Source organism: Taurulus bubalis, assembly GCF_910589615.1.
Source record: "Taurulus bubalis genome assembly, chromosome: 19".
Classification (NCBI taxonomy): domain Eukaryota; kingdom Metazoa; phylum Chordata; class Actinopteri; order Perciformes; family Cottidae; genus Taurulus; species Taurulus bubalis.
In genome coordinates, this window is record NC_136607.1 from 9517863 (window position 1) to 9530624 (window position 12762).

General features: G+C 42.0%; 1 protein-coding gene across 2 annotated transcripts; it reads right to left on the reverse strand.

Moving 5' to 3' along the window:
• Positions 1 to 2974: 2974 nt before the first annotated feature.
• LOC306751487 (glutamine synthetase-like) lies at positions 2975 to 8330 on the reverse strand. 2 transcript variants are annotated; one of them, XM_079235066.1, is made up of 7 exons: positions 8293 to 8330; positions 7130 to 7304; positions 5973 to 6134; positions 5744 to 5890; positions 4808 to 4935; positions 4471 to 4670; positions 2975 to 3578 (listed from the first exon to the last, which is right to left on the reverse strand). In XM_079235066.1, the coding sequence occupies exons 2-7, from the start codon at positions 7296 to 7298 to the stop codon at positions 3269 to 3271; spliced, it is 1116 nt and encodes a 371-aa protein (XP_079091192.1). In that variant the 5' UTR covers positions 7299 to 7304; positions 8293 to 8330; the 3' UTR covers positions 2975 to 3268. The 2 variants fall into 2 exon arrangements, with proteins under 2 accessions (XP_079091192.1, XP_079091191.1); XM_079235065.1 differs by lacking the exon at positions 8293 to 8330.
• Positions 8331 to 12762: the final 4432 nt, after the last annotated feature.

Here is a 12762-nt window from a genome sequence, read left to right on the forward strand (position 1 = left end):
CGCGCCTTATGTAATCCTGTTGCAGGGGAAATGCTCATACATCTAAACGAACAGGGCTTAAAACCTGTTCTGTAAAAACAATTGCAGACCTGAAATTAAATAATGAAGAAAATTAACACAACAAGTAAGAACGAGACAAATAAACAAAGGAAATGGTCGATATTCTGAATGAATTTGTTTCTGTATGCCTATGATTTTGTGTGTGTGTGTGTGTGTGTGTGTGTGTGTGTGTGTGTGTGTGTGTGTGTGTGTGTGTGTGTGTGTGTGTGTGTGAGAGAGTGTGTGTGTGTGTGTGTGTGTGTGTGTGTGTGTGTGTGTTTTAAAGATCATGAAAAAAGCGATGAAGAGCTCCAATCACCAGCAAAACAATGTTGGTGATGCTACTTCAAGAGGTGCGTTGACTTTTTATCGAATATATTTTTTAAACTTCTAACTTTCATTGGGGGTTTGCGGGGGACTAGAATCATAAAGAACCCAAAGATGATAAATATCCTGAGATCAATTCTTCCTTTCAGATGATTGGTTATAAAGTTGTAACAGCGCGCTGCAGGTCTGACTGCACAGTACTTTCCAAAATGTTACTTCACACTTTCGGAGAAATGCTTTCCATAGACATGATATTATGAGCATTGTCCAGCCCTCATGAGGCCACATGAGAACCGTACCGCTGGATTAACCTGCTGCTCACATCTCTGCACTAGGTGCCATATGTTCTATGCTATTCTGCGACTGTCTGGCTCAATATTTGTGTGTGTGTGTGTGTGGCCATCTCATTTAACACAAAGGGACTTTTAAATATGTGACACTATGCACTGTAAGGGAAAGACAGTGTAATCATGTTAACTTCCCATATAGATCATGCTGGATCTGATCATGTGACCTGTGACTGAATGAACACATGGCCTGCATTCCTATAAACTAAGGTGTTGTTTCCCACCTGGAGGTCATCAGAAGATGCTCAGAAGGCGGATCAACTCTTTCTCTTTTCAACAAAGACATGCTTGTTACAAACTTAACTACATTGTTGCATTGTAGGACAAAATATCCTTGGACACAACACTCAGAATTTGAGTAATGCATGCCGGCATTTTCAAGTAGTACTCGTTAAACACATATAAATGAAATAGTATGAAAATGTCTCTCAATATTTTCCCATAGCTGACACCCTTCCCATCTCTGCACACACTTCCTGTCTCTGACAGTGTTTCCTGTCCCCGCCTGTACTTCCTGTCTGAATGTGCGGAATCGGTCGGCTGTACGTGTGAAAGTTACGGCGTCTGTGCTGCATGAAAAGAGCTCACAGAAAAAGGACCTGTCATAGATGTTGATCATTGAGCTTTAATATGCTACATGTAGCAGAAGACACAAAACATACATCAAACACACAGATACATTCATTCTCTCTCATTGTCTCTCATTCTCTCTCTCCCCCTTCTCTCCCTCATCTCTCTCTCTCATCTCTCCATCGCTCTCTCTCATCACACTCTCTCATCTCTCTCCATCTCTCATCTCTCCATCACTCTCTCATCTCACTTTCATCTCTCTCATCACTCTCTCATCTCACTCTCTCTCATCTCTCTCTCCATCTCTCAGCTCTCGCTCATCTCTCCCTCTCTCCACATGTCATGCACTGAGACATATGTTTCCATGACGACAGACAAACACCACGGTTGCCAAGTTACTGCCTGTATCCATGGCAATCTGGTATGCGCTGGCATCTGATCCGGTCTACAGAATCCCTCGTTTTTTTTGATGGTTTTTTTTGTTTCCTCGTGTTGCAAAAGCAGCTTGAATAATGAGTCATTTTGACACTGCGAGGCTGAAAGCGAGAGGCTCGTATGTCAGGAGGTAACAGGATAAGATGTTAATGCCATATGCCAGATGCACTGAGCATCAGGCGGAGGTTCATCCATGCCAGGGATGACGAGACCGCCTCCTTCATGACTTTTCTGCCTGCAAATGTTGTCCTTTTTTATGGTTTATTGCTGACTTCCTACAACATCTCACTCATTGTTGACACTCAGGCGGACCGTGGTTCTGACTGGTGATTTATAATTTGTTTAAATATACAGGTACAGTGAGACAAAGTGAGACGGAAATAAACCAGCGGCTCCACCTGGTGGGCAATATTCAGCTGTTTACAACTGTGACACAATACTGGGTGGGTTAATACTAGTGGGTTAAGTCCAGTTGATTGTTCTATAAGTTATAGAACTGGAAATCAGATGAAGAATTATCTTAAAGATGCGATAACAAGATAGAAATTGTAACTGTGTAATACTGACACACTCATATCTTGTGATATTCTTAAATATATATCTCAACATCAATATATACTGTAATTATATAATGCAGGAAGGCCCAAATTATGCTTTGAGAAGCACCTTCACAATGACCGGTCTTAATAATCGAGAAAAGACAATCGCTCTACTATATCTCAATATGAAAATCTGTGATGGTGTTGAATTTTATATTACAATATTGTATTATATGTATTCATTGCCCAAGTAGTTTAAGCAAAATAGTTTTTTTTATTTTTACTTTATGTTCCAGCTTGGTCAAATTATCAATGAGATTATGATTTCTTACCTTGATGATACCCAGATTGTTTTAGCCCTCTAACTCAACGACTCTGGTCCCATAGAATCTCTTTGCCAATGCACTGACCATGTCCTGCAGCTGGATGAGGAAAAAACTGAAGTAGTCTTATTTGGGAAAAGATAGCAGAGGCACTCACATGTTTTATGATGCAAGTAGCACATAAAAAAACTTCCAAAACACTCTTCCTTTTCATATCTTTTCTTCTTTTAACTTTTTTATTTTGTATATTTCCTATATCTCTGTTTACTGTCTTGCAAAGTCAACGTTTTGACCAGAATAGTGCAATGTAAATAAACGTGCCTTGCCATCACATTTTATTTGACTGATCTGATATTTTGCAAACAAACAAGACAAACCAGACGGACACAGTGAATTCATAGCACCGTTGTGTATTTATTTCACCCACATGTACACATGTAACACAAGCGACAATGACTCATTAATGCAGCATAATGTCGGCTCCGAAAAAAGAAAGAAAGTGTAATTTCCTGTTCTGACAGAGCTGCTGTACAAAATATGTCCTTAATTTCTCATTTCTACGGACCATAACAGTGCTGTCTGTGCACATGGACGTATATCTAAACTTAGATAAATAACACAAAAACAAAAATAAGCGATGAACTGAGAGTCAGATATGTAATTCTACATTTCTCCAGCACCTTTTCTTCTACTTGCTCTCTTCTGCATCTTCTGAATCGAGCAGGCAGGTGACTGTGATGGCCTCTGTCACTGAGTAAGGGTCGCAGTTTGCTGCAGGCCGACGGTCCTCAAAGTAGCCTTTCTGCTCCTGGCCCACCTGGCGTGGGATGCGGATGCTGGCGCCCCGGTTGGCCACTCCGGCAGAGAAGTCATCGATGGAGGAGGTCTCATGGAGACCCGTGAGGCGCCTCATGTTGTCCTTCCCTCCGCGCGGGTCATACATTCGGATGTGTTCGGCGTGTTTTTTGCCCAGCTTCTCGATGGCCTGTTCGATGTATCTGTCATCAGAGGGAAAAAGGGACAGTTGAGTTGTTGTCTGAATGTTCATCGACAGGAGGCTCGTGCATCGATAGGAGACTGAAAATGTAGAATGATACGACTGAGAATTTCGTCGTGGCAAACATAAATTGTAGATGTGAATTGCCATCATTTTGTATGCTCAGTCTCTGTATGTTTCTCTCTCTCAGAGGCCGTAGAAACAAGCTGTAAACACATCAGCGCATGTAAGTTGGTGTTGTGCACCTTGGCAAACAATGGTTTATTTGCACATTCCAGCAGACAAAGCAACATTGACATTCATTTGGAGCCACGTTTCGGGTCACATGAAGAATGAAAGTCCAATATTTACTCTCTTTAGACTCTGTGTTTGGTCTCCACCAAGTTCTAAGGGAATTATTATGCTCTTTAGCTGCTAAACCAAACCGAAAATGGTCAAAATAAGGTACAAAAATAAAAGTGCATGTATATTACAATTACTTTTAAGTGTGTTGTATGGAATTATTAAGATCAAATAATTAAAAAAATGCTGTGCTCTTGAACCATTTCAATCAAAAAATGAATCAGTTATTTAATTTGTGATCACACAAACACAATAAGTGACACTATTTACCCTAACACTATCCTTCTAGATCAACTTTGGTCTAAAAAAACAGTGCCACAATAATAATGTATCGACATCCTTTAAATCTAATCTGCAAAAAAGGTTTTCACTGGAAATGTACAGTGTGCATTCTATTTTGTCACTTTTGACCGTTTTTGAGGAGGTGTGTTATTAATATGTTAATGGCCGGGATAATTCCATCCTAATTCATGAACGCTGTTCCCATTTGACTGAGCTAATTGATGCATGAGTTACTCGCATGCCAAGTTTCAAAGGACGTGTTTACTCACTGCAGTCCTCCTGCTTCCCTCATCTGCTTGGTGCTGACGTTGGTGTGGCAACCAGCACCGTTCCAGTTGCCCTTCATTGGTTTGGGGTCCAGTGACGCAACAACACCAAAGTCTTCACACACACGATGCAGCAGGAAGCGTGAGACCCACAGTTGGTCGCCCATCTCAATGCCCTCGCAGGGTCCCACCTGGTACTCCCACTGAAGTGAGAAGAAGCAGGGGCAAAGAACAAAGAACTTGTGTTACACAAACATAAACAGAGAGCAATACCTGGAGTTGCAGCCATACTTGTGCCGAGGACAAAGCGACTGCTCATTAGAACAACGGCAACACTTACCTGAGATGGCATAACTTCAGCATTGGTGCCATAAATTGTGATTCCTGCATAGAGGCAGGCCTTGTAGTGGCACTCCACGATGTCCCGCCCATAAGCGCGGTCGGCCCCCACCCCGCAGTAGAAGGGCCCTTAAAGTGGGAGACGTGATAGGAAGCTTGTTAAGACAAAATAAATACAGACTTATATTATAATTTAAAAAAAAGACTTATATTTGTCATTAATTGACAATCCCAATTTGTGTAGGTGTTATTTTTGGAGCACTTTATAATAAGACATACTTTATTAAGGGTTTATGAGTTGTAATTAATAGCTTAACTTCAAAATAACAATGTCATATTAATCATAATCAAGACATAAAAAAGACGTGGGCTCGTCCACTATAATTGACTTTTTCTTGATCTTTGATTCACCAGGAAGACCTGATGAGTCATAATTTGTTTGCAACGAGAATGTTTGGGTTGCCAGGTTGTGAGAAACTCCTGGTGTATGAGCGGGATCATGGACTGAAGAGCATCCACATCAAAATGTATTTTAAATATTTAGCCTTTACATGTAACTGCAGACCTGACTCATGAGGCTGCTACTTAAAGACCCAGTGTATAGGATTTGGTGCCCTCTAGTGGAGTGCTTGCAGATTGCTACCAACTGAATACTCCTCCACTCACTCCTCCCTTTCCAAGGCTGTGGTAACGTGAGCCACAGCCTTAAAAAGAGTGCAAAACTTACTGACCTCCGTTCCGGGCTGCTGTAGGTTAACATGGTGGTGCAACAAGCCGGACTACGTGACGAGGACTCGCTCCCAATGTAGAGATAAAGGGATCCTTCTTAGCTAACTAATGCTACACACTGGTCTTTGCAAGCCCTTTATGAAGTGTGTGCCTTATTCTTCCACATGAAGGAAGTGGACAAAGGAAGAGAACATGATCGCCGGTTCACCTTGGGGTTGTGGGAATCCATTCACGGGCCAACTGTAAGGATGCCCGTCTATTCCCAACAGAGTGTACTCCTGCTCCATGCCAAACCATATGCAGTGCTCCTTCACCTGCTCCATCACTTTGCTGCAGCTCGCTCGATGGTTCGTTTCTAGGCGGAAAGGGACAGCAGTGAGTAGCAAGTACAACTGAACCGACGATAACGCAGATGAACAGAAACGTGAGCGGTGTACCTGCAGGTAAGCGGTTGTATTTGAGGACATCGCAGAGGACCAGTTTGTTGGGGTCAAGGGAGAACGGATCCCTGAACATGCGCACTGGGCTGAGGTACATGTCGCTGTTGGAGCCTTCGGACTGGTACGTGCTCGAGCCATCAAAGTTCCACTCAGGAATATCTGCCCAGACAAATGAACCCAAAACATCGGAATCAGCTGCGAAGCCTGTTAAGCTCACTGACTATTTCAGCCATGATGTCACCAAGTTTTACCCTGCACATTGCTGGTTGGTACACGGTTACCAGAGGAGTCTTTTACTTCACTAGAAGTAGAAACACCGCCATGCAAAATGAACTCGTTGGCATCCAATTACACGCCTTTACAAGCTATTAGTTGGAGCTGTCAGATGAACACTGTGTGTGGTTAGTTTGTACGCTCTCAGATCAGTTGAAGAAGGAAAGGAAGGATAAATAAATACAATATATTTGTACATGCAAGCGCTGACATCTCAGATGTCCTTTTCTTCATATTACATACATTATTGACATACATCTCAACAGGCAGTAGGCCAACAGGTGACAAATATTTGTTCTCCAGCTGAGCCGGCACATCAATAAGGTTCTATCGCAATGCTATGTTTTGTGTACCATGTAGGTGTGCCAGCATCCCTCCCATTGAGTCTCTGTCTGACAACAGAGCTGTGTAATAATCTTCATCATCCCTTCATCAAATCAAACGCCTTAATCATTCTGTAATCTATATGCAATCTTTAATTAAATGGCACTTACTGATAGCACTTTGTAGTTTGACTTTATTGAAGAAATTGTACTTTCTTGATTTTTGTTGTTCTGAGTTTGTACTCATGGTTGAATGCACTTATTGTAAGTCGCTTTGGATAAAAGCGTCAGCTAAATGAAATGTAATGTAATCTCTGAATTTAACGCCACACATGCAGTTTAACTAACTGAAATGAAGTCATTCATCATTTCTATAGCAGAAGACTCAACAGTTCTACCCCCATGAACAAACGAATCCCGATCATATTTGATCTTTATCTCGATGTGGAAAGTGCAAGACGAATTAAAGGGTGAATAATGACTCCACATACTTAAGTTACATATGTAGTTGAAGGCCAAGCATACCAAAGTAATAAACCACAAAAAGGGGGCGTTTACCGTCTATGCTGGTTGGCTCGCTGTCCAGGGTCCGGGTCTTGTTGCGGAGCCCCTCCCCGGTGCCGTCGATCCAGATGTAGGTGACCTGGCACTTCCCCCCCTGTGGAAGGTTCATGTACTGCTGCCGCACGGCCTTGTTGAGGCTGGAGCTGAGCGAGACGGATGCCATGCTTACCTTTAACCGGAGAGATGTCATGTGATATGTTAGCTCTGGTGTTCATCGCCAAGGTTTTCTGTTCATTCATAGACCGGATTACTCCCTTCTTTACGGGTCGCCAGGCCTACATTAGTGGTAGTTTAACAAGCTACTGTAAGCTTTCTGCCCTTCCTTGGAAGAAGGAGGATTTACGTTTGCTTGGAACCTGCATGGCTCGAAACAATTATACTCACTGAAAGCAAAATGCAGAAGCGTTTAACTGATTGTACACTGAGAGCCGCAGGGAATGTTGTCATGCAGCACAACTATGACCTAATATTCACTGACACCCAATGTCTCTCCTGATTTCGTCATCAAACACAATTACTGTAAATAAAAATAAAATAGAGTAGAATAAACCAAATGTTTTCTGACCTTCTCCATCTTTTCTTTTACTTCGTTGTACAATTTAATTTGACTTTTGTACTCGGTGTCAGAAAAATTAAAGGTCAAACATATTACGCAACAACTGGACTATCTATAAGATAAAATACATCTACACACAACTGTGGAGTTCCCATTTACACCTTACTAATCACGAGGGATTTCACTTCATTTAATTTTACAAAATGTGTGGACAATATATTTATTAACTGATCCAGTTGTGGAGAAAGAATAAAATAAAATAAAAAAACTGTTAAAATACTAGTGTTCTTTTTAATCCTTCCTATTTTTGTTAACTCAACAACATTATCACATTTAACTGGATACCTTTAAACACTACACATACGCTTAAAAACAATTAAGCCACAGAATCAGGAAGCTTGAGTTGCATCACAGGGAACCAGCAAAGTTGCCCCACCAGTTGCATCAGACTCGGCATCCCTTTTTGTTATTGAAGGAGCAAAGACTGGATATTTGATGAATGAACTCAAAACGATGACAGCACTCACAACGATGTTTCAACAACCGAAGCAAAATGAAATACAAAACACATAAACAAATATTAATAATAATATATACTTACTACGTAACAGGTGACACAAATTGTAGTCAAGCGTGAACTTCAAGACAACTCAGTGTGTGCCGTGTCCAAACCTGCATGCGGTATTTAACTGCACTGCAAATACCACGGTGACGCGGGCTCACATGTCCTTTCGGTCACGTGACACGTCACTAGGAGTGTTTATGTGATATTTCCATTACACGCGACATGATGTTTCCTTTAGACCAAATCAGATTCTTCAAATTTTTTTACTTTAAACAAAACTGAAACTTTACTACTTCTCTTCTGTGAAGGAAAAAAGGAAAACTAAATTGCATCCCTACTGTGTATTGTCAACACGTGTTGAACTAACCCCCACTGTTAAAAAATCCACCCATTCTGCCCTCTGTATATGAAAACAAAAACAAACAAATCAGACAAATTATTGCACAGGTCTAGCGTCGGCACAAACACACACTGACAGAAAACTCCCATGAGGAATAATGAACACCCACCTGCGCCAGAGAGGACATCTGCTGATAGCGTCCGACTGCTGTTTGCTGAGCTGAGAGTCTTGCAGCTCAGTGAACACAATTAGAGGCTAGAAGCTGCTCATATGCTCAGTTTCCGTCAGGTTAGCTGTCCTGAGATCAGAGGGCGGAAATTCAACAACCCCTACAGAAACAGGACCGGTCACATGGGACTGTGTGGTGTCGGGCAGTGTCTACACACGGTACCCCACAAAGCTCCCGCCAGATGGTGAAGATGAGGCGCTGGCCTGGGATGGTGAGAGCTGGGATAGGTCGTCGGGCAGCAAGTCCCACAGGTTTTCCCAGTTTGTGAGTTACCATCTAGATACAATGCGATGGTGCGTTTGAGTGTTTGATGTGTGCACAGCGCCGGCAAAAGACACGAGCTGCGTAAAAGGCCGAGGTTCCATGAGATACGGTCGAAAGCACAGCAAGAAAAACCAGTAAGTGATCCTTGAGTATTGTTCAAATCAAGAATGAACCTCAATGCTCAAACAGTTATCTTATTTAGACAAAGTTATGGCACAGCGAATGGTAATACAACTTTTAAAACTGATGCATTTGAGGAATTTGGCATGATACATTAGTTTAATATATTGTACAGGTGCTTTTCAAGGAGCTTTTATGAAACGTACCCACGGTTCCAAGAGGATGATGGCACTTTGGTGATCCTTCAGTGTCACCAGCAGGTCAAGCGTTTCCCGTATCCAGTGAATTACACCTCCATTTATTGGATGGATTGGGATGCCATTTTCTTTCCCACCAAGAAATGTGACACATAAACACATTTCAGGACAAATTGTAATAATTCTGGTCATCCTCATGACATTTCATGCCATGTTTGTTTGCTAATTGCCATTTCAATGTTATGCTAGCAGGCTAAACTAAGATGGTAGCCGTGGTAAACATGGCTGCCTGTTAAACAACAGCATGTTAGCGTTGGAGCTGGAGATGAATGCGTAAAAGGCAAACAGCTTAAGTTCAAGCTGATAAAAGGCACTTGAGTTCAGAACATGAACACAACGTTCTGTACATGGGTGTTGTGCAAGTCTATTAAGCTGAACACAGAAGCAGATCAACAATGGGTATCACGTCAAGAGGCTTTATATTAGAACATTTCTGAGGATACGAAAAACCGGATCGGTTCCCTCCCTTTAATGGAAGTGAACAGCAAGAATTAACTGCGTCATATGTCCTTAAAGCCTTCCTCAGCATCACCACCACCAAATCTCCACAACAACAAACGTGATGCACGACATTCTTTGCGTGGTGTTGCTTTTCTTGATGTGCAACATTCCAGGTAATATTCCTGGTTAGCTTGCGTCAATCATAACAACCAAAAACATATGAATAAAAAGATGTCTTGCTCAGCAATTTGTTTCACCATCGGCTGGATTCGGCCCCTCAAAACTCACTGTTCTCGCTTGAAAAGACAGCAGAGCCATATTTGCAGAACTCGCCGCCACTCAGAGAGCAGATTCTGCTGCTTTTGTTGTTGGCTGGGTTTGCTGCAATTTGAGTCACTCCTCGACAAGGACACTTGTCTGGCTCCTCTCTTTGTATCAGGCTTTTCTCACAATGCGTCCGCTCTTCCTCAGGTCCCTCCCTCCTCTGTTGGGCCTGACAGACTGGCTGCTTGTACTCCAGACTCTCTGGCACACCTGGGCGCTGAGGAGGGGGTTACAGGTGATTAATGCTCAAAGCCAACGTCTCTCGATTGACGGTTTACAAGGAAATACATACTTTCTTTATGCGTGCTCTGAGGCCATCTCATTGTATGTAAAAATAAAACAAAAACAAAGAGCAATTTCGCAAGTTTTGCTAAAGTCGTCATACCTATCGTCCTAGAAAATTCCCACAACCAAAAATTGTTTGATGAGTTAGACAAACGTACCAATTATCCATAACTGTTAATAAACTCAATGCCAAATGCTTAGTCAGATCTCGTTTACTTTCCTTTCGGACAGACACCGCCTGATTTAAATACTACTTTTGCTAACTGAAGGAAAAAAGAAAAACTAAATTGCTTTGATCACGCGACAACAGGTAGTCATATACGACGACACCCAAGCAAGTCCCATTAACTGAAACCACTGGAAGAAAAGCCAGTAAGTGATCCTTGAGTATTTATTTTAATCACAGCGTTGTGTTCAGATCAAGAATGAACCAAAATGCTCAAACGGTTATCTTATTTAGACAAAGTTATGGAACGGCTAACAGTAATGCAACGTTTAACACTGATGCATTTGAAGAATTTGGTTTGATAAATGAGTTAAAATGTTTTTTATTTATTCTTATTTGTTTTCATTTTTAAATGTGTTTTTCAGCAAGGAAGGGTGACCAAACTCCATTGTTGTCATTGGTACCTGGTGACTTAATGTATTATTAATGAATATCAGTTATTCAGCTAATCAGAGCTATAGTGCCTCCATACTTATCAAAACATATTGGTATACAAACTACATCCATGTTCTACTTCTCATTCGAACCAAATCTAAATCACAGCCACGCATATGTACTCTCTCTCTCTCTCACTCTCACTCTCTCTCTCTCTCTCTCTCTCTCACTCACACACACACACACACACACACACACACACACACACACACACACACACACACACACACACACACACACACACACACACACACCTCTCACCTTGAGCGCAGCAGAGGTCCAGCGGCTCGTCGTCGGTGCTGCAGCCAGCCGCAGACCAGCTCGTGCGCGATCATGACGTAGAGCAGGAAGATGAGCACGGCGGGATCCATTCAGCCGCACGCGCGCCGCTGGATGAGAACCGGTCGGCGCAAATAAAAACGGTCCAGATGAGAACAAACCGTATCTGGGCTGGCGGTCTTTTGCTGGTAAGGGGTGAGCAATGGTGGTGATGATGAAGAGGAGGAGAGGGTCCACACCAACTTTAGGCACTCAAGTCGGCTGCTGCTGCGGTGCGCGCTCGCGCTTCAGCCGTGTCATCACGCCATACCTTCAAAACCAGCAGTTCATCCGAGAGAAATGGTGGTTTTTAGTCGAGAGTCACGGTGACAACAGCCGATAGGGGACACCGGAGGATGTTGCCGTCGAGACGCGACCGTTGCTAAGGACAGGATGTCGTCACCCCCTCTTCCTAAAGATGAACGAGGCATGTGGTCCTATAGCGCAGCCATGCAGGGAGCTGCCGCGCGAGAGAGCGCGCCCGATTGACATAGGAGACCGTTCATTCTCCGATGCTTTCACTTTCTTTTTTTTTTTTACACATTAATTTCTACCGATGTATTTCACTGACTGATGGATACAATATATAAAATAAGATGGAATAGAGTGTATAAATACAATGTCTACAGTATTAACACTGCATCGTATGAAAGAGAAAAGCAACACGTTTTTATTTTATCTGAAGGGACATAAAAAGAAAACGTATTATAAATGATTGGTTAGTTAGTTAAAGGTTATCATAATTATCATGTGTTGTTTATATACATTAAACATATTTCCACACTAATTGTGAGCAGACAGCAAATTATTACTTTAAACCACCCATCATTAAGAAATACTGACGACATTCATGATGCAGTCATTTAATTCCCCAGAGACCAAGTTATACTGACAATGTGTAAATGCTCAACTTTATTTTCAATTGATCATCACAGGTTAATTAGATCTTGTTTAAAAGTTGGAAGAATACATCTGTCACAGACATCTTCCAAGCTGCAGCGTTACATGTCAACTTTCTCTAGGATAGTTTAAAAAAAAAACACTTTTTTCAAGGTTTAACGTCATTCTTTTCTTTCTCTCCTAAAAAAAAAATGCACTCCAGAACTTTCTATAACATCGGGAGACTTGCGAGAGACAAATTGAGGCAGAGATATTTGAACTTTTAGCTCTTTAATGCGAGTCAAGCTCCTCTGCCAAAGTGCACCTAGTGTCTTTCATGAGACCCTCCTAGCCTGGTAAACACACGTCTTTCTAGCTCCATTCTCCC